Raw genomic sequence first — 22,732 nt, 5'->3', positions numbered from 1 at the left:
GAAATAGATGTTTTTCTGGAACTCTCTTGCTCTTTCCATGATCCAGCGGATGTTGGCAATTTGATCTCTGGTTCCTCTGCCTTTTCTAAAACCAGCTTGAACATCTGGAAGTTCACGGTTCACGCATTGCTGAAGCCTGGCTTGGAGAATTTTGAGCATTACTTTACTAGCATGTGAGATGAGTACAATTGTGCGGTAGTTTGAGCATTCTTTGGCATTTCCTTTTTTTGGGATCGGAATGAAAACTGACCGTTTCCAGTCTTGTGGCCACTGCTAAGTATTCCAAATTTGCTGGCATATTGAGTGCAGCACTTTGACAGCATCATCTTCCAGGATTTGAAATAGCTCAACTGGAATTCCATCACCTCCACTATCTTTGTTCGTAGTGATGTTTTCTAAGGCCCACTTGACTTCACATTCCAGGATGTCTGGCTCTAGGTCAGTGATCACACCATCGTGATAATCTGGGATGTGAAGATCTTTTTTGTACAGTTCTTCTGTGTATTCTTGCCACCTCTTCTTAATATTTTCTGCTTCTGTTAGGTCCATACCATTTCTGTCCTTTATCGAGCCCATCTTTGCATGAAATGTTCCCTTGGTATCTCTAAGTTTCTTGAAGAGATCTCTAGTCTTTCCCATTCTGTTGTTTTCCTCTATTTCTTTGCATTGATCGCTGAAGAAGGCTTTCTTATCTCTTCTTGCTATTCTTTGGAACTCTGCATTCAGATGCTTATATCTTTCCTTTTCTCCTTTGCTTTTCGCTTCTCTTCTTTTCACAGCTATTTGTAAGGCCTCCCCAGACAGCCATTTTGCTTCTTTGCATTTCTTTTCCATGGGGATGGTCTTGATCCCTGTCTCCTGTACAATGTCACGAACCTCAGTCCATAGTTCATCAAGCACTCTATCTATCAGATCTAGGCCCTTAAAGCTATTTCTCACTTCCACTGTATAATCATAAGGGATTTGATTTAGGTCATACCTGAATGGTCTAGTGGTTTTCCCTACTTTCTTCAATTTAAGTCTGAATAAGGAGTTCATGATCTGAGCCACAGTCAGCTCCTGGTCTCGTTTTTGTTGACTGTATAGAGCTTCTCCATCTTTGGCTGCAAAGAATATAATCAGTCTGATTTCAGTGTTGACCATCTGGTGATGTCCATGTGTAGAGTCTTCTCTTGTGTTGTTGGAAGAGGGTGTTTGCTATGACCAGTGCATTGTCTTGGCAAAACTCTATTAGTCTTTGCCCTGCTTCATTCCGTATCCAAGGCCAAATTTGCCTGTTACTCCAGGTGTTTCTTGACTTCCTACTTTTGCAGTCCAGTCCCCTATAATGAAAAGGACATCTTTTTTGGGTGTTAGTTATAAAAGGTCTTGTAGGTCTTCATAGAACTGTTCAACTTTAGCTTCTTCAGTGTTACTGGTTGGGGCATAGACTTGGATTACTGTGATATTGAATGGTTTGCCTTGGAAACAAACAGAGATCATTCTGTCATTTTTGAGATTGCATCCAAGTATTGCATTTTGGACTCTTGTTGACCATCATGGCCACTCCATTTCTTCTGAGGGATTCCTGTCCGCAGTAGATATAATGGTCATCTGAGTTAAATTCACCCATTCCAGTCCATTTTAGTTAGCTGATTCCCAGAAAGTCGACATTCACTCTTGCCATCTCTTGTTTGAGCACTTCCAATTTGCCTTGATTCATGGACCTGACATCCCAGGTTCCTATGCAGTATTGGTCTTTACAGCATTGGACCTTGCTTATATCACCAGTCACATCCACAGCTGGGTATTCTTTTTGCTTTGGCTCCATCCCTTCATTCTTTCTGGAGTTATTTCTCCACTGATCTCCAGTAGCATATTGGGTACCTACTGACCTGGAGAGTTCCTCTTTCAGTATCCTATCATTTTGCCTTTTCATACTGTTCATGGGGTTCTCAAGGCAAGAATACTGAAGTGGTTTGCCATTCCCTTCTCCGGTGGACCACATTCTGTCAGATCTCTCCACCATGACCCGCCCGTCTTGGGTTGCCCCACGGGCATGGCTTAATTTCATTGAGTTAGACAAGGCTGTGGTCCTAGTGTGATTAGATTGACTATTTTCCTGTGAGTAGGGTTTCAGTGTGTCTGCCCTCTGATGCCCTCTTGCAACACCTACCATCTTACTTGGGTTTCTCTTACCTTGGGCGTGGGGTATCTCTTCACGGCTGCTCCAGCAAAGCACAGCCATTGCTCCTTACCTTGGACAATGGGTATCTTCTCACCACCGCCCTTCCTGACCTTCAACGTGGGATAGCTCCTCTAGGCCCTCCTGCGCCCGCGCAGCCACCACTCCTTGGACGTGGGGTTGGTCCTCCCAGCCCATCATTATGGAAACCATTCATTAAATCAGCCTCTCACCTTAAAGAACATTTGACTGAAAACAGTAACTACTAATGGATAAAAAGCATGGGGTCTTATTGGGTTTCCTAAAAATGCACATCCACAAGCCTTTTTCTTTTCAAGAATCAGAGTGAAAATACACTGTTTTTAAAAAGTACAGTTTAACTTTTATGGACCAGATGTTTGCCCTTCTTCTCTTCCTATGAATTGCCTTTTTCCCCTTTCAAGCCCTAGATTCATATCACTTTTCTTAGCTCTGGGTGGTGTGTAAGTCTCCATTGACTGCCTTTGAGTCTCATATCTTTGTGGAGGTCCTATACATATATACATAAGTAATTAAATTTGTTTTTCTCCTGTTTAAAAAAAAAGTACAGGTTTAAAATTTTACATACAGGTTTGAGTGTACATTTTTTGAGAAACCCCATTAGGTTTTAGAATCACTGATATAAATGGATTATTACAAATGCAGTTTCACTGCCCAAAAATGGTATGCTATAAGGATATTGTAAAATACGGATTTTAAATATTAGATGTTGGATATTTTCCTGTCATGTGTCCAAAGAGCTTTGTTGCCTAAATTATGTGGAATGGGGAGTAGGCACTATAATTAAACTTTCTGAGGAAAGTTGGGTTACCTCTGAAGAAAAAGCAGCATCATTCTGCTTTAAAATTAAAATCTGTTAAATAATTTGATTTGCTGTAATGTTTATTTTCCATCCTAGTCTTATTTCAGTATATGTTTAAATTATTTGTTTCAAGTTTAATGTCTCAAGTAACATTGATGGATTTCTTAGAGACAAGACTCATTACATATATATTAATATAAAATATGTACATTCTGCTCAGAACTATTAAGAAGGCATTTCAAACAAAAAATCCTGAAACTACTTAATCTAGCATTAATATTAATTTACTTAATGGTTATAAAAATATATTATGCCAGAATTTTTCATAGCAAGTATGAAATGTGCAAAAGATATTAATAATGTAATGCTTCTTACAGAAAGTGAAATTAAAGGTTACAGAGTAGTAGAGATTACATAATTTCTTTGATGTGAGCATTATAAAGAACATTAACTGATTAGTGAAACAGATTAAATATCTAACTGGGTTATGCAGTTGTTGGACTAGAGCAGAAATTGTTCTAGCAGCAGCAGTTCCATAAAATACAAGCAGTTGTTATCTTATGGATAATTAAATGTATGAAGCTAATAAGCTATGGAAAATAAGATGCTATAGGAAATCTATAGCATCTTATATCATACTATTATATATTTAAGTATAATGTTGTATTTTTATGCAAAAAACTGCCTGAAATTTTCATTTTATGACAATAAATCTGCCTGAAGCAATTTTAGTGAATATGATATGATATAGCTTACTATGACTGGGTAATACTTTCTCTATGAATTAAGAGAACAATTCAGTAATGCTTTGCATTTTCAGATAGTTTCTCCTGCAGTTTTGTATAGCAGTTTTTGATATATTTTACCATAATAGCATCTCCCTTATGTAGCCTAAAATAAATAAAAACCAAATAACATTTCATGTGAAAAATATTCTGTATGCAGATACAATAAATAAATATGTACATTATATAAAAAACATGTGTGTGCATGTATACTTGCACATACATACACATGATGCTCTACAAAGTCTTCATGTATTTGGTAATTACACTATTATTTACTGTTTTACACTCCTTTGCTTCTCTTTTACCTAATATTTAAGGTAGGACTCTGCCCTTCCTTATATAGTGGTAAAAATAATGTCTGCATATCATCTTCCATATTAAAGACCTTTTCATAAGTTAATTTAGGGCATATCTATCGTGATTCTGCACTCTTTCTGCCTATTGATCTTTCCAGTAAATGATGAAAGCAATCACATGAACTTGCCATGAGAGGGGAAGTTCTGTAATTTCCAGACGGTAGCACAGGGATTGTACGTTTAGTGCTTTAAATTTACAAGTGCTTTCCCAATCTGAAATAATTGCACAAAGAAAGTGTAATTCTTACTCTCATTCCCCTGAAGAGTCTGCTAGGAAGTGTCATAACCAAGACTTACATCTGATTCTTCTTATTTCAAATCCAGTTCATGGTGGAATCTGTCCTAAATTCTGCCCCTATTCTGCCGTACCTGCAAGGGAACAAGAGACTCCGAATTACTCAAAAACCACATGGTAAAAGGGAGGAATGAACTGCACTCTGTCTGCCAGTCCAGTCAGCTTTTCATTAGCTCACTGGTATAGATTAGGGCTTCCCTAGTAGGTGAGTGGATAAAGACTCTGCCCGCAGTGCAGGAGACCCAGATTCAGTCCCGGGTCGGGAAAATCCCCTGGAGAAGGAAATGGTAAACCACTCCAGTATCCTTGCCTGGAAAATCCCATGGACAGAGGAGCCTGGTGGGCTGAAGTTCATGGGATCACAAAGAGTGGGGCACAACTGAGCGACTAATCTTTTCATAGATTTGGAGATGATGCAGAGAGCAAAATGTTCACCAGCAGCTTGACGTCAGCATGAAAAAATAAACTAGCTTGATCTGGAACAGCATGGGCACAGCCTGCTTACCGGAACTGGGCAGTTTGGTACCATGAAAGTTTTCTCTGTTAGCTAAGTGCTCATAAAATGAACTTCTTTTCACGCTAACCAAACTAGAGTGACTGAAAAAAAAATTCGGTCCCTATAAAACAGGAAGAGATGGAAAACTGAAATGTGGTCTGGTTTACAAAAGCTTTTTTCCAGTGCCCCTGGAGGATCAGTTATTTTCATGGATAGAAATTGATTTGGAAATGAAAGCACATGGAATAAATATTACTGCAGAATAGCAGAATGGTGAGATACCTAAAATGCTTTCACTTCTCACAACATTGCACTGAATTTTTTTAAATCATTTGTTTAGTGTTAACTTAGTAAATTCTGTGTGCTTGACAATAGTTAAGTACTGGGGATAGAAAAGTAAATAGGAATGTCCCTGCCCTCTAATAGTTCATAGTCTGATATAGGAGCCAGGTAGCATAGAACAGTGCCCACACAATGAGATACAGGCTGCAGTAAGCACATGATGCTGTAGTGAACTTACTGAGGCACAGAGAAGGGACCCTAGATCATAAGTGGCTTTAGGGAAGGCTTACCTTCTGGTGGGAAGATGCTTCTCGTCTGAGAGAATCACATTTATGCCTGCTGTTCAATCATAATTAGTTTTAGTATGTCCCTCACTTTTAGAAGTGTTCCAAGTTGGCCTATCAATTCAGTGACCATCTTATTACTAGAAAATAGGACAAGAACTCACATGGACTGGGAGATGGAAAGGTATTCCAGGCAGAGGGAATGAGTGGGAGGAACAGAGGTGGGAGTTTGCTGGTCGTATGTCAGTAGTGACAAGAGATGTAGACAGGAGTGGTGTTAAAAACATTTAATACTGGCATGGCACTGGCACTGGCCATTTAGAGTTGGGCACCATCCATAAATAAGTGACATCACTGTTCATATCATGAAGGACCTTGTGTTTTGAACTAAGTAATTGGAATTTGTCTTGAAAACCTTAGGGAGCATTGAAAGTGGAGGAGAAGAAAGACCAGTTTAGTATACTCAGTCTGGCTTAGTCTAGCAGTGAACAGAAAGGTAAGGGACTAACTTTGAGAATCAGTTAGTCATGGATGTTGTACCAGGCATTTCCCCTAGCAGTTCTGGTCTTCACAACAATCCTGTGACACGGCCACTGAAGCTCACAGAGGCTATGCCTTCCTACATTTACAGCTCAGTTCAATTCAGTTCAGTCACTCAGTCGTGTCTGACTCTTTGCGACCCCATAATCGCAGCACGCCAGGCCTCCCTGTCCATCACCAACTCCTGGAGTCCACCCAAACCCATGTCCATTGAGTCAGTGATGCCATTCAAGCATCTCATCCTCCGCCATCCCCTTCTCCTCCTGCCCTCAGTCTTTCCCATCATCAGGGTCTTTTCCAATGAGTCAGCTCTTTGCATGAGGTGGCCAAAGTATTGGAGTTTCAGCTTCAACATCAGTCCTTCCAATGAACACCCAGGACTGATTTCCTTTAGGATGGACTGGTTGGATCTATTCGCAGATATTGAGTGGCAAACCTGAGTTTCGAACCCTGCTCTGAATTATTCAATTCTGTGGGGCTTCCCAGATGGCGCTGCTGCTGCTGCTGCTGCTAAGTCGCTTCAGTCGTGTCCGACTCTGTGCGACCCCATAGACGGCAGCTCACCAGGCTCCGCTGTTTCTGGGATTCTCCAGGCAAGAACACTGGAATGGATTGTCATTTCCGTCTCCAATGCATGAAAGTGAAAAGTGAAAGTGAAGTTGCTCAGCTGTGTCTGACTCTTTGCGACCCCATGAACTGCAGCCTACATAAAGAACCTGCCTGTCAATACCAATGCAGGAGCTGTAAGAGACACAGGTTTGATCCCTGGGTTGGGAAGATTCCCTGGAGAAGGAAATGGCAACCCATTCCAGTATTCATGCCTGGAGAATCCCGTGGGCAGAGGAGCCTGGTGGGCTACATTCATAGGATTGCAACGATTCGGACACGACTGAAGTGACTTCAGTTCAGTTCAGTCGCTCAGTCATGTCCTACTCTTTGCAACCCCATGGACTGCAGCATGCCAGGCCTCCCTGTCCATCACCAACTCTCGGAGTTTAAAAGTGACTTAACATGCATGTAATCTTCCTAATACACTTTCTGCCTCTAGTAACTGTTCTGATCCCATTAGAATTGACTATGGAATAAATTATTCCATTGTCATTAAGTGAGTATTGTCATTGAAATAATGAAGTCTGCTGTCCTGGTAGTTGTTGAATTGGTTTTGATATTCATTAATTTTATACTCACATTGGGTTACCAGAAAGTTTCATGTTGATTGATCCTCTTCTAGTACTAGTACTAGTAAGTATTTTTCTGTCCTCAAACAGACCTGGAATTGAGCCTCTGCTCTACCCCTTCCAAGTGACCTAATTCTTTAAGGCTCAGTTTCCTTTTTGGTCAAAGGACGTGAATACTCCCTGCCTCACAGAGCTGTTGGAAGGATTCAGTGAGTGAATGCATGTGTGCACCTAGCACACAGTGAGTATAAAGTAGGTGTTAGCTGCTGTCACTGTGAACGGGGCCTGGCACACAGCGGGTGCAAAAGGAGCATTTGTTGAATGATTGAATGAGTGAGTACCACATTTTTGTCTGGGACTGTGTTGATTACCATTACATTTACTGTAACAGCAAGACCATGCTAGATGGTGCACCCCTGACTGTCTTGTGTGACTGTCCATGTGCTGACTGTCTTGCAATTTTTCAGCAAAAGAGCATCATATGGTGCCATTCAGAAAGTAAAACAAGGGAAACCAGTCTCTCCTCACCATGCAGTATAAATAAGGCTTTGAGTGGAAGCAGACTTGGAATTTCCAGCAACAAGACTTCCTGTTTCGGGTTAGACATGTTTCTGGCACTGTATCATGCTATAAGAAGGATGTTGTCCAAAGGGAGGATGAACTATTTGGGAGAATGCTACCATAAAAAAAAAAAACAAAATTCAAATGGGAGTGGGAATATAACCCAGGGGGATAGTTAGAACTACTGTAAACATGAAGACAATAAGAAAACTCTATAAATACATGTAATGAATATGCCTTGGGATGGGCACATCTTATGCATGAAGTCTTAAGCTAAAGCAAGGAAAATTATGTCATAATCTTCATAACATATGATAAGTCAGCAGGGAGAGCTACATGGGATCATGGGTTAAATATCAAAGAAGATAATATAAAAATAAATATACCTATATAATATTTGAAATCTCGAAGAAAATTCAGAAATTCTTCTCCTTTTGATAAAACAAATGGATTGAGTAACTTTTTAAGTTCCTTAAAGTGAAAGATCCAGAGCTTTGTTTCCATTCCTAATGGACAGATTTACACTCAGTGACTTGAAAGATTTAATCCAGTTCTTTAAAATGTCAGTATGTTTTCATTCAGAAAATAGAAACTCTCTGGCTGGAGCCTGAAAAAAAATATTATATATGATCTCAAAAGAAAAATGGAGTATATCTAAACTGAACTTCTTATGTTTTTAATCGGTCAGGTTTACCCTGAATATACCAAAATATATTTCAACACCTGTCCTACCATTAGGAGAGTTTAATGACCAGAAGTCTATTCCTGTAACATCATTGTTATATTTAGTCTCAATGTTATTTTCTGAGTAATAATAATAGGGAAGTGAGAATCTCCATCTTAATAATTCTGTACCTTCCTATTTGTATTTTTATTTGGTTCCCTCACTTTTAATCTAAAAATTATTCAATAATTGTTTGACTTCAACTCTTTTTTAAAAAAGTTTTCATCCCACTCAATTGTCACCTAAGCAGTCTAAATACAACTTCTCTGTTAATCTTTTTCTACATCTGTCGTTCAAGTCTCAGAACCTTCTCAATGTTCTGAACTTCTAAGTCTCACATTTTTCTTGTTTTGAACAGAGCATGTTCTTCCAGACCAGACATGTGTGAAAAATAGTCTCACCTTTTCCTCTATGTGTCAGATACTGAAGAATGTTCACTGTGCTTTAAAAGGAATACTAGAAATAAAAGAGGCAACCCCCCAAAAAATGACTTTCATACTTTTCATTCCAGGTCTATGCAGGATTTAGGTACTGTGGTGAATAGGGTGAGAGCTGATACGATGTGGAAATAGTGAGCTTAGGTAAGGATTGCCAGCAAGTTTGAATGTACTTCTCAAGTTGTTCTCTTAGCCGATGGATTCAGAAAAACTTGACTACAACATAAGTCACAGGAATGTTCTGAACCAATTATTTGAAAGTGCACTGAGTTTCAGTGACATGGTATAGTTTTACAGCTTTTTGCTTTATAGAAATTCAGAAATTACTTGGAAATTCATTTTAAAAACAAGAGTTCTACATGGACTCAGAAATCATTGCTCATGATTTTCTGATATCAGACACTAGTGTCATGGATCAAGTGTGTTTTCATGATTTAGTTAAAAGTTATTTCCACTAAGTGCACCAGGATTGATTTGGAGTGATAGCTAAGCTTCTATCCACACATTCTTTTCTTTCTTAAATAATGTATAATGAAAATGGATTTCTTTGGGGATTAATGAAATTTTCTCAAAACTTGCATGAAAGTGAAAGTGAAGTCACTCAGTCCTATCCGACTCTTTGTGACCCCATGCCAGGCTCCTCCGTCCATGGGATTTTCAAGGCAAGAGTACTGGAGTGGGTTGCCATTTCCTTCTCCAGGGGATCTTCCCAACCCAGGGATTGAACCCAGGTCTCTGTCATTGTAGGCAGATGCTTTTACCGTCTGAGTGGTATTTTCATGATATTGAAAAATCTTGATTCTTCTGTTTATTACTATTTCATAAATTTGTTTATGTCACTGCATAGACATTTAAAATAGAACTAAATGACTCAATAATATAATGGAAGCATAATAAAGACAGTAAAGACAGGATGAAATGTAGCATTAGTTAAGAGCTGTTACTTACTAACCTTGGGCGACTCACCTGGCACTGTCTTGGTCCAGGTGCCCTGGAAAGGAGAGCCCATAATGAATGCTTGCATATTAACACCGGGAGTGCAAGTCCAGGGAATCCAAAGTGAGGGGGAAGGACCACGGCAGGGAGGTGGGAAGAACAAAACATGGTGTGTACTTCCAAGCGTAGTAGCTGTGCAGCAGACCACTGCTGCTTGTTAGGCCAAAGGGTCTTCTCTGAAGAGGCCACAGGGCCTGCCATGGGCCAGTCCTCTCCACTGGGCAGTACCTACCCAACTCTTGAGGTGCATTACCAGCTCTTCTGGTAATCGAGAGGCGGGGCCTCTCGATGTCAGTTGGTGTGGATTTGGGGCACCACTAACTGTACTGTGGTGGCAGTACAGAGAGCTGGGGACTTTTATTTCCACGAGAACTGTGAAATTAAAAGCCAGTGGCCAAGGCCTGAGGGTCAGGCAGGCTGTGCAGGCCTGGGGGACATGTGATTGGATCCATCACAGACAGGTTACTTAACTCCTCTGTGTCTTAGTTTTGTCATCTGTAATGGGATTAACAGTAGTCACCATATTACAGCTGTTCCAAAAACTAAATGGCTTAATATGTGGTTGGAAAGTGCCCATAGCGGTTAAAAGTGTTTTGAATCATAATGGCATGACTTAAGTGTGGAGCCATTAAGTGTGACTTTAAGTGTGCCACTTAAAATAATACAGAGTACATTTGCATTAATAAATTTGGTGTGTTGCCTAAAAAAGCAAACAAACATTGCATTGTAACCATACCGTTAACAGCAGATGGAGATAGTTGCTACCATGCCACTGGGCCTTGGGGTAGGACAGCATCTATGAGGATAGGATCAAGATAAATGCATAATACTGTTACTGAAAATGTCAGTTATTAAAGTTAACAACGGAAACATGATACACAGTTCTTCCCCAAATAAATGTATCACTAGGACAAAGATGAGAGTATAGATTCAGTTCCTAAACACAGCTCAGATTCTCAGTGGTGGGTCCAGTGTTGCACTTGTGGAGGTGATATTCTCTCTTTCCCCCTCCAGTGGCCAAGTCATCAAGCTCCACTCTGCCCAGATCATATTTCCTCTCCATGCCATTCAGATCTGCAGCAGAGTGTTTACCACTCAAGTTCAAGTGACAGGAGCCAACCAAGAGGGGTCTCTCTTTCGTGGTTCAGCTCTGTGTGCTCCCAGGTTGTCACGCACATCCATTCAAAGCACCAGCAGTAGTTGTTTCCTTTTCTCTGGGTGTTGACGGGCTGTGCTCTGCAGGTGTCCCTTCAGGGTCTGTGAGCACTTTCCAGGCCCCTTTGCACAGTGCCAGTTTCATTCAGTCTGGCTCGGCATGGAGGCGGACTGCCTCAGCCCCTCTCACATTTCCATGGTCAGCCTTGGAACTGGAAGATAAATAAACACACACTCCCTCTCCAGTGTCTCCTGACCTTGTTCCTGGAGAATGGAGGATGCCTAGGAAGCTTGGAGCTCACCTCAGTCTATTTTTATTGGCTACACGTTACTCTGCGTGTGAACAGTGGTGACAGCTGTGCTCAGCGCCTGTTCCCACCCTTCACATTATGCTGTAGCTTTCAAAACGCTTTGCTCTACATGAAAGAGCAGAAGTCTTTGATTTTATTGACCAAACTTAAACTATTTCTTTCATTACCAAAAAAAAAAAAAAAAAGAAAAAGATAACTTTTAATCTCACATTGAGCCAAGTAATACAAAACTGGATATTTTATTTTGAGGATATTGCCCTGTCTTATAATGATTTATAGTCTTCTAAGAAATGTCACATTAACTCCCTGTTATAAACATTTCCATTTTTAGCTTCTTTTAAAAAAAAAAAAAAAAACAAAGTATCCAATATTCCTCCAGAAAACACCCAGAAATATAAGATTTTCACTTTTACAGGGGATACAATGCAATACTGTTCATGAATCCCATGAGGCCCCCATTCTTCCCCAGCAGCAGTTTTCTGGTTTTCTTCTAATGGTTTCCCTAAAAAGATTCCATTTCCTCTACCAGTGCCAATGATTGATTTATACTTCATATTCTATCTTTGATTTTTCTTATGTTTAGTGGTTTTGGGAGCCTAATATTACTCATTTCTGCTCATCGTTTACTCTGTTCAGATGGTGTTGGATGTCTACTTTCAGTTTTAAATAGAAGAAATAATAACTACCTAGTTTGAAAAGCTCTTTGGGATTATGGGTTTGGTTAATATCCTCTGAAAACAATTTTTAAAAACTGTAGTGGAAGATTATGAATGACTTTTTATGTGATTGTATCCCCTGGTGCTTTGAAATAAAAACATGAAAAAGAGTCTAAAGCACTTGGTCAGAAAGGCTAATCCCGAGTTGATGCCATTTACATTTAGATTTAAATAAGTCAGCCTATTTACTCCTTCAAACTTTGCTTCAGGTTTTAAATTGAGAATACACAGAAATTAAAAGTCCTAGGATGCGTAGATGTATTTTGAAAAGTTATAATGCCTAAATTCAGCTGAATTCTAAAAATAATAGCTGTGACAAATGCAAGGAGTAAGGAGATGCAGTTAGTTATTTTTAATAAAAGAATATCATTGCAACAATTATGAATAAGGTTTATCTAATATGTGGTCCAGATGAAGTGAACTGGGGTCATTAGTGTAATAACGCAAATACTTTGCCTTTTAGACTGTGGGGCATGCAAACAAGCCACACACAAAGCATTGTGGATCTGGTCCCCCACCTATTATTTGTGATGGAGTTTAAAACAGTAGCCGTAGAGTCTAATCCCTCACTTTTAATGGGCAACGGAGTATAAAGCAGCATGTCATAATGAAAAACTCTTCTACTAGAAATCTAGACTTTGATTCTATACCCAGATGGACTGCATGACCAATAAAAAGTCTGTTTCTTAAGTCATAACCTCAGGGGTTCAGACATGACACCTTTGAGGACCTTTCCAAGACCGAAATTCTGGGACTCTATCCACTATAATTCAACTTCAGATGGCAACTAGATATAAACCCAAGATACGGATGCATTCTAAGAATGTTGCATCAGCAGAAGACCTGTTGAGATCCCTGGAACCAGCTTCTGGACAGGGTGAGGTTGGGTGGAGCTATAAAAAGTACAAGGATGATGTTAACCTGTTGGGGTCTTGCAGGGAGACGGTGAGCTGGGGCACTGGAATCTTGGCTTATTTTTCTTCTTGAGCTCAAGAGTTTGTCCAAACACAAAGAGGAATGACCAGGCTTGTTTTGACATACGTGTATCTTTATTTGGTAACTTATAATTCTTCAGAAAGAGACCTTAAGTTAATTTACAGTGAGATCTCTTGATTCTTAAAAAAAACTGCATGTTTTTTAATTGAATAAAAATCTTGAGGAAGAACAGGTTCCAGCATTTAAGTATTGCTGTCTTGGCTATTTCTGTACCTTTTTTTTTCTTTGTAAGAGCTTCTGCTCCTATTGTAATTCTGCTCCAGTTTTAATCTACTGTAAGACTATGAATTGTGCGCATTTAAAAGCCTTCAAATCATTTTCTAAAAGCTGAATATTCTCCCTCCTCTCAAGTCAATGCCTTCTGTAGGAAGAGGATCTATGCAATCAAGCAAATACAGTTTAATTTTGGTTAATTTCCTGAGGACTTTTTATGTGCTATCCCTAAGCCATAAGGACACTAAAGATTACCAAGATGTGTACTGTCTTCTGGTAGCTCACAGCCCTAGGGAGTTAATCCCCCAATAACAAAACCTGCCTGGAACCAGAGGGCTACCTGGGGGAGCCCAGAGGCTAGAGACAGCCCAACCCTGACTAAGGGGAACTGAAGGATCTAAGAAACATTTCAAGAGAAGGAAGACAGTCTGGACAAAGAGGTGTGGATGTATGTGACATATACTGGGTCACAGGGAGTGGTTGTGATGAGGCCAGACACTCTCATAGCAAAAAAATCAAGGTCATCTCTTTCTGCATCTCTACATTGCCGGTCTTCCAGAGATAAGCTTTCAGAGGAGTTGTGAATATCTTGATAGTAATAGAAGTGGTAGGGGAAGGAAGGGAGGATTTATTACAAGGAGTTGTGATTATGGAGGCTGAGAAGTCCCCAGATGTGTAGTTGGGAAGCTGGAGACCAAGAGTTTTTTTGGGTTTTTTTCTTCATTAAAAAATATTCAAACAATAACAAATGATATAGTTCCCATCCAAAAGCTGGCAGGCTTGAGACCCAGAAGAGCTGATGTTTCAGTTTGAGTCTGAAGGCAGGAAGACAGGTGTTCAGGTCAAGCAGTCAGGCAGGAAGATTTCCCTTTTACACTCAGGAGTGTCAGCTTTTTTGTTCTATTCAGACATTCAACTGATTGGATGAGGCCCGCCCACAGTAAGGAGGGCAATCTGCTTTATTCATTTTTACCAATTGAGATGTTAATTTTGTCCAAAGACCCTCATAGACACACCCAGAATATTTGTCCAAACATCTGGACATTGATGGCCCAGCTAAATTGACACATAAAATTAACCAGCAAACCACCTCCCTGTCTTTTAAGGCTTACTTATAAAGCATCCAGGAATATTCTCCCAGCCTGATTACTAAATTGTCAGCTCACTGGGACTCTTGTTCTTTGAAAGCTGGTGGCTCAGCTGTTAAAGAATCTGCCTGCGATGTGGATGACGTGGGTTCGATGGGTTGTGCTAAGATCTCTCCCTGGGTTGGTGAGATTCCCTGGAGAAGGGAATGGCTACCCACTCCAGTATTCTGGCCTGGAGAATTCCATGGACTGTATAGTCCATGGGGTTGCAAAGAGTGGGACACGACTGAGCAACTTTCACTTTCACCATAGAAATTCTGTACGATATCTTAACATCATTGAGATACTGTCATCAGTCTTTTCTGATAATATATTGGCATTATTTTCAGAATTGATAGCTAACTCATCATTTATGGCTCAGAATATATTTATATTTGTTTTGGGAGTTACATGCATATGTTGTAAAACCAGGCTTCTTGGCTTTGAATCCCAGCCCTGCCTCTTGGTAGCTGTGTAACTTTGAGCATCTAGCTTTACTTCTCTTTGCCTTTACGGGTAATAATAATAATACCTAACTCTTCATTGTTGTGAAGATTAAATCACTTAATACATATCAGTTAATGCATGTAAAGATACAGGTAGGTTGTGTGTGTGTGCTAAGTCACTTTAATTGCGTCCAATTCTTTGTGACCCTATGGACGGTGGCCCACCAGCTCTTCTGTCCATAGGGATACTCCAGGCAAGAATACTCGTTACAGATACATAGGACGTACTTGAAAAAAATAGTTTTTCCTTTAGCAAAGTATCTTTTACTTAAAATGCTGTTTCAGCCTTGGCTCAATATTACTTAAGTGCTGATACTTTTTTGAGGAAAGAGTTCTTAGGAGCAGTAAGTTGAATATACTCAATTAGCACACATTTTGGATAGACTAAAACCAAAACTTCAAAGCTTTAGTTGGCTTGAAAATGACACCAGATTTAGAAAATGAGTAAGAGAAGATGAAATAGAAAGTAACACATTTATAGAATATGCATAGGCAGTGGAGTGTTTGATTCACTTCACTACTTCTGTTCAGTTTAGTTTGCTACAGTCAGAGAAACTGTCCATATTTTAAATGATTCTTTGGCATCTTAACATTAAAAACATTTATAAACAAACCAACAGTGGGAGGGGGTGGAGAAATGCTAAATGATGCTCTTTGTTAGGTTTTGAGCTGGTAGAAGTGACAGGCGGATCTCGTGAGGCTAGACTATCTTGGGTTGAAGGCATTCACCTGACTGATGGAAAACCAACTGTGGGTAAGTCAATCGGACTCAGGGCTCCTAAGCCAGATGACAGAGCAACTAAAATGTCCAGATCTTCTTTTCTGGGTGTGCTATTTCTGATTTGTCCTAACAACCACATCTTTCAATGAGTGATATCAGATCTGTTTAGATACGTCTATTCACATAACATGAAATATAAATATTTTCAAGATGATGCGTGAGGAAATCTTTTGGTTCTTTGAACTTAATGAGTGCCTCAAGTGTCCTTAAGGAGGTCTTTCTGTACAGCTCATGTTTATGTGGATCTTCAGGGCAGTGTTGCAGACTACAGTTCAGAGCCAGTTCCAGAACTGAGGCGTGTCCATTTTGTTGCTAGCAGCTCACAGGTGGTGGAATGCTGTGTCTATAATTATTCTCATGCTGTACAAGCATGTCCACAGCACTGCACCTTCTACCTCCGTCACTAACTCTATTCTGTCTTGAAAAATAAGCTTCCAGATATTCAAATTGCCATGTCTGAAATAGTCTGGCAGTGAAAGTATATTCAGACTCAGCTCTTTGAAGCTGGCTGTATTAGTCCGTTTGATTATTTCCTTGGGAAAATTCTTCCTTTAACTAAAAGGGAAATGCTTTACCCATTTATCAAGTAACTCAAGACAGCACTTTTAAGCTGAGGATTAAGTCTGAATGGAGTGATTACTGCTTTCAAAAACCCAAATAATGAAAAGTTTGTTGTTGATGTTGTTACTGTTATTGTTGCTTGAACTCTTCTACAGTTTTGTACGCGAACTGCCCCCAGGAATTTTCTCCTCCCATCTTGCTCCTAACTTGTGAATTTGTATATGGATTTCTATGCATTTGTAATACTTACATTAATTCTATGTCTTTGAAAATCTTCCGAGAGGAAAATGTGATCATTGAGTCTGTATATTTGTATTGTTATCCATTGTTATTACCATTCTTAGACATGCTTGTAGTGTCACGTGCTCTTCTCAAATATTATAAAGTTAAAATTTTTTAATCGTAAGGCTATTGTGGTGAAGCCAATTTTAGTGTATTATGAAAACTCCACTTTTTCATTTTTGAGAACCAAACTCAGAATGTGTTGAGCTGTGCCTTAGTATATTTTCCATTATTCTTTTCTTTCAGAAATCATGCCATCCATTTAATACTTCGTTACAGCTGAACTGCAATATGTATATATGTGGTATGCAGAATGAGCCATTTTGTTTTAAAACAGATTGCAGATGAAAGGAAACCATTCATTTCTTGCTTGCTTGCTGTAATTACTAGAGCACTAATTACTCCAAATCACTGACATCCAGGGTCAGGAAAGATGACAACAGAAGCATCAAAGAATAGACATGGTTCTCTTGCTGTGACAGATTTTCCATATTTCCAACCACAGTATTTTGTTTTATGGCTACTGTTTTCCAGTTTGATGGTGAAAAAAAAAACAAAACACAAAAACCAACAACAAACATGCACACAGTCAAGATTGCTGAATGTTTACTATTATTTCATTCGCAGTTTGACGGTGAGAACATGTATATGAGCATGACAGAGCCGAGCCAGGACTATGTGCCAGCCAGCCAGGTGGGTTAATTAATCTTCTCTGCCTTGTTTCAAATTGTAATTAAACAAATTCAAAGAGTTGCATTGCAAATGAGTAGCACTATCAGTAACTGCCGCAATCAGGAATAATCATAATTTATAAACAAAGCATTTAAGCCTTGTTTCCAGTTAATGAGATTGCGCTGATAAAACCCCAGAGTTGGCATTTGTTGAAAGATAATACCTTGTTTCCTCTCCAGAACGGCAAGCAGCTGTTTTGCCAGCATGATCTTTCCTAAACAGTTGTTTTACCTTTAGGAAATAAAGTCTTTACAGGTGCAGGTTATTTGAGCTTCTGACTGTAGACGAGTTAATCATTATAAGCTACACATGTCACAGATAGCTTTAATTATCAACTATTGGGGCATTTCAATAAAATGTTACATTGATCACCAGAATCCCACAGCCAGAGAGTGCTCTATGGCTGCTTTCAAGCCAAAACACCGTGGTATTATGGAAACATTTCAAGGACACATCTGTATCCATTTCACTGGGAATGGTTGACAAGGTGTTTAATCATGAGAAGTGACAACGAAAGTCCAATGAAAATGTAAATGGTTACATTTATAAAAGTGAATGTTTGGCTATTTATTTTTAGATACTTAAGACCAGACCTTTTGATCCAGAGCGGGTATTTGAAGCAAAATAGTAACTGCCCTCTGGGGCCACTATAACATGATATGTAAGAATACTGTAAGTAAAAATAAATGAATGAATAAATGAGAGTAAGGAAGAGTTCACAGGAGCATATTGTGGACTTGAACATATATTTTCTGGAAGAGTGAAAACCATGGTAGCCTGGAGTTTCATGTGTCAATAACTATAATGTAAACTCAAACATTGAAAACAGTTGTTTTCAATGCCCACATATCCGCCCAAATACATTTGATAACTGAGAGGGGTGGGGAAATAGAGAACAAAAATAAAACTATTTTTCTTCATGGTGGTTGTCAGTGAATTAAATCTAATATATATGTCAGGGGTGCACTTCACGGGGCTTTAAAATTTCTCTAAGAACAAAATGTCTCAGGCTTAACTCAAAACAGAGGCAGGCCTGCCTCTCCATGAACTTTGCATTTAGAAGTCATTATGATCACTGCCTTCTCTGGTAGACATTCTGGAAACTATACAGTATTGTTCAGATGAGAAGGTCATCATTGAGTTCAAATACCCAATCTACATTTCCTTCCATTCAAGAGTCAATCACTCTCAGAATACCTTTGGAAGGTTGGGCTTCGTGTTTAGAATCATTACTTAAACTGAATTCATTCAACTAAGTAGCCGCCAAGATCCATAGGTAGTTCTGAATAGGACTGTTTGATTAAAAAATGAAAAATGTTACTATTAATTTTCTTCTAACCATCAATCCCAAAACTGTACTGACAAGTTTAGTATTACTATTAGATGAAAGCAACCTGGTATCATCTCTTTGGTGCCTTTAGGGTTTTGAAGTGTAAGGGCTAATTGAATTTGTTTGAAACAGTAGGAACACAAACTCAATAAATGATTGCTGTTATAAAGCAGCTGCTCCCTTTCAGAGAATCATTATGTCCGTCTTAAAGACTTTTGGATAAAGGATGGGAAATTCAAAGCATATACATCGTAACAACTTGGCTCTTCAGATTTTTAAATTCAAGTACCATGAATTCTATTAATCCCTGACTAAAATCAAACAATGTTATTTTTCTTAATATTTCAGTCCCGTTACCAAGAATGTTTTAAATACCAGTGATAATTTATGGAGGAGTCAGGAGCTCCAAATACTTTATGTGCTTTGTAAAGATATGACAGGTTTGTGTGCCAGAAGCAAACTATTTTTTAATAATGCAGCACATATGAAAATGTTTTTAAAATGTGCTATTGAAAAAATTCGACTAATGTAAGATAATACATACCATGGCAGGGAATAAGCTTCACAAATTATGTAAGTTGAATGGCCTTTACTAAATTTTACCCTTAACATTCCTTTTGTTTACTGTAATATGGTGTGTTCAAGAATTCATTACCAGGTATTCTTTTAGGGAATTTTAATCAATTTACCCCTTTCAGCAACAATAAATAAGACTTTAGTCATCTGCAGGGGAAAAAAGATATATAGTTTTGTTCCTTTTCCTACACAATATACAGTATCAAGCATCTGCATAGTTTAGTAATCCAAGCTTACTTAATATCTCTCAACAATTGTAATTCCTATTCAATTTTCAAATCAGTACATGCTTTGGGACTTACAGACTAAGTTGCTAAGTAGCAGCATATGGTATACTACTGCTCCTGTGATGTTGCTACAAGCAAATAGCACAATTCTAAAGAAATGATTTTTATAGAAAGCCAGTGCTGGAACGGCTCCAGAAATGGAAGTGCACTGTAAAAATTAACGATATTCTTTTAGATAGTCCCAAAGGGCTCTCTGGCACTCATCTACTGCATGAACTCTATACCTCGTAAGTCTAGTGTATACAAACCCTTAGAATTTTTTGCATATACTTTTGTAATTGATAGGCAGCTTTTTTTTTAATTTTATTTAATTTTTAAACTTTACATAATTGTATTAGTTTTGCCAAATATCAAAATGAATCCACCACAGGTATACATGTGTTCCCCATCCTGAACCCTCCTCCCTCCTCCCTCCCTATACCATCTCTCTGGGTCGTCCCAGTGCACTAGCCCCAAGCATCCAGTATCGTGCATCGAACCTGGACTGGCATCTCGTTTCATACATGATATGTTACATGTTTCAATGCCATTCTCTCAAATCTTCCCACCCTCTCCCTCTCCCACAGAGTCCATAAGACTGTTCTATACAACACTGTCTCTTTTGCTGTCTTGTACACAGGGTTATTGTTACCATCTTTCTAAATTCCATGTATATGCATTAGTATACTGTATTGGTGTTTTTCCTTCTGGCTTACTTCACTCTGTATAATAGGCTCCAGTTTCATCCACCTCATTAGAACTGATTCAAATGTATTCTTTTTAATGGCTGAGTAATACTCCATTGTGTATATGTACCACAGCTTTCTTATCCATTCATCTGCTGATGGGCATCTAGGTTGCTTCCATGTCCTGGCTATTATAAACAGTGCTGATAGGCAGCTTTTATATTGAATACACCACCCTATAATAAGCCTGCTATGCTATGCTATGCTAAGTTACTTCAGTCGTGTCCGACTCTGTGTGACCCCATAGACGGTAGCCCACCAGGCTCCCCCGTCCCGGGGATTCTCCAGGCAAGAACACTGGAGTGGGCTGCCACCTCCCTCTCCAATGCATGAAAGTGAAAAGTGAAAGTGAAGTTGCTCAGTCGTGTCTGACTCTTAGCGACCCCATGGACTGTAGCCTACCAGGCTCCTCCGTCCATGGGATTTTCCAGCCTGACAAATATGCAATAAAAACCCATGACATTTCCACTTCTGGGTTCATTCTTAAAATATTCACTGTTTTCTCCTATAATAGCCCTAAGTGTGCTGGCCATTCAGGACTTCAAACACCATTTAACTTTTTCTTATTCTGGATAGAATTTGAACCACACAATGCAAGACTTATTTGTGGGTTTCTAGACTCTGGCTAAGGAGGCCCATGCTGCTTGATACCTCATGAACTTACAGGTTCCCTTCTCTATAGTTAGGGGAGAAAATGTGAGCAGCTAATGGAAAGGAAGCCAGAAGTAAGGAGCAGCCATCGGCCATCACGAACTCCTTTCTCATTCTTAATCTGACGTGTTTGATTGACCACCATGCCGAATGGCACAGCACAGACGTGGAAGGGGACTGGACTGCCCACCTGAGCTCTGCCCCTTCCCCAGAATCACCCAAGCCTACTTAGATGCTCATGCCAGGAAATCCTTCTTTTTCCCTGAAGTACCTTCTGTAATTCCTTATATGGAGTCAATTATACTCAAGATAAATGTTCATTTGAATTAAATACATCAAAGGAAACAGGAGTCTGGGTTTCCTGATAGGAACTTTGTATAGCACCAAGGTCATTTATCTATCCGTTTGTTTATTTAGTTTCCTTTTCCTCTTTCTTTTTCTTCTATAGAAGTTTCAAGAGTATCATTTTCCACAGCTACTTATTCATTCCATGCTTTCCACCCACAATGGTGAGATTGTTTACCAGTTCCCTGGATGTAGGAACTCTTCACTTCTCACCCCTCAGTTTGGGCTCTGTGTGGAAATGATTGAGAAGTACTGTTTTTGTCTTTTTTTTTTTTTTTTTAATATATACAAGAAATAATTACCTGGCAGATTTTCCTGACAGAGGTGATGGAGAATCTTTGGTTACTTGATTAAACCTTGTTTTCAATAAATCACTTCCTCCTTGACTCCAATAAACCATTTCTTTCTGCTTGTTTTCCCTCCAATCTACTTGCTTCCGTCATTTCTTTCCTCCCTCTCTTATTTTTCTTCCTTCCCCCTTTCTTCCATAATTTTTGTTGTTAATTTGAGCATTATAGTAAACCCTAAGTATTAAATGTCCTGACCTAGGATCCTGTGTTACATTATTTCCAGGTTGTAATCAGGTTTCTCTCTGCTTCTCTTTTTCTTCTCCCACTGGAATTTCTCTTACCTGTTTCCTCAGATCTCAAGATTAAAAATAACTGTGATAAAACATAGCAATGTTTTTCCTAGAATCTTACAACTAAGCATTTAATGTACATTTTATACCCTCCATCTTGAATGGAAAAGTTGAAAAGCATCTAGGGCAGCTCTCATGTGAGTTTCAGGTTTGATTTCTAACCTCCCTGGGCACCTGTCCTTAACAGCAGCTCAGACTCAACATATCCATTTGTCAAATCGAAATTCATCACCTCCAGCCCACTACCTTACCCCAAACTTCTTTTTTTCCTATGTTGCCTATAGTCGTGAGATTGAACGCCACTCCCCAGTTACCCAAGACAGAAACTTGAAGAGTCTCCCTTAAAAGCTGAGCTCTGAACTGATTCCAGATAGTACTGATTCTACTTCTCTGCATCACTGTTGAATCTGTCTCCTCTTTTCCACCTACATTATTACAGCTTGAGTTCTGGACCTCACAGGTTCTCATTTACTCAGCTCATCTTACCTCACTTTCATCTATCTCTCCTCTTGCTATTGCTGAATGATCCATGTTTTTTCCTTATGCACACATGTCCATGCCTCTCTGGTTGGAGTTATTGAGACACGCACCTGCCCTGCTGTGGCGTATTGTATGACTGCAGTGGGACTCGCCCTTCTTTCTCTCTGGATCTCCTGTGCTTCAGCAATGCTTGGCACATTGGAAATGTGCAGCTTTATTTTGTGTACATGTTTTACTCACATTAATTCTTTGAGTCTTCTACTCGCAGTAGTTTTCAGCCCTGCTGTGCAGACATTTAGCAAATCTGGTCCTGCCCGTTCCATTCGAGCAGCACCCCTCCACCTGGGTGTCAGTGTCTCACATGTTAACAAAAGGC

The 22,732-nt window shown here is 39.3% G+C and overlaps 1 protein-coding gene across 5 annotated transcripts in view; it reads left to right on the top strand.

Moving 5' to 3' along the window:
- Positions 1-22,732, top strand: part of TOX (thymocyte selection associated high mobility group box) — a 312,459-nt gene that overhangs the window by 128,303 nt on the left and 161,424 nt on the right. For 3 of the 5 annotated variants that reach the window (XM_019973948.2, XM_019973949.2, XM_070802565.1), the window contains exon 2: positions 17,218-17,283. The exons of 1 other annotated variant lie outside the window; for it this stretch is intronic. In XM_019973948.2, coding sequence (XP_019829507.1) covers positions 17,218-17,283 — 66 coding nt within the window. Of the gene's footprint in view, positions 1-789; positions 15,721-17,217; positions 17,284-22,732 lie in introns of those variants that run through there. One more of the 5 variants, XM_070802564.1, reaches the window with a different exon arrangement.

Source organism: Bos indicus, chromosome 14, assembly GCF_029378745.1.
Source record: "Bos indicus isolate NIAB-ARS_2022 breed Sahiwal x Tharparkar chromosome 14, NIAB-ARS_B.indTharparkar_mat_pri_1.0, whole genome shotgun sequence".
Lineage (NCBI taxonomy): Eukaryota > Metazoa > Chordata > Mammalia > Artiodactyla > Bovidae > Bos > Bos indicus.
This window is presented reverse-complemented; position numbering and strand designations above follow the sequence as displayed.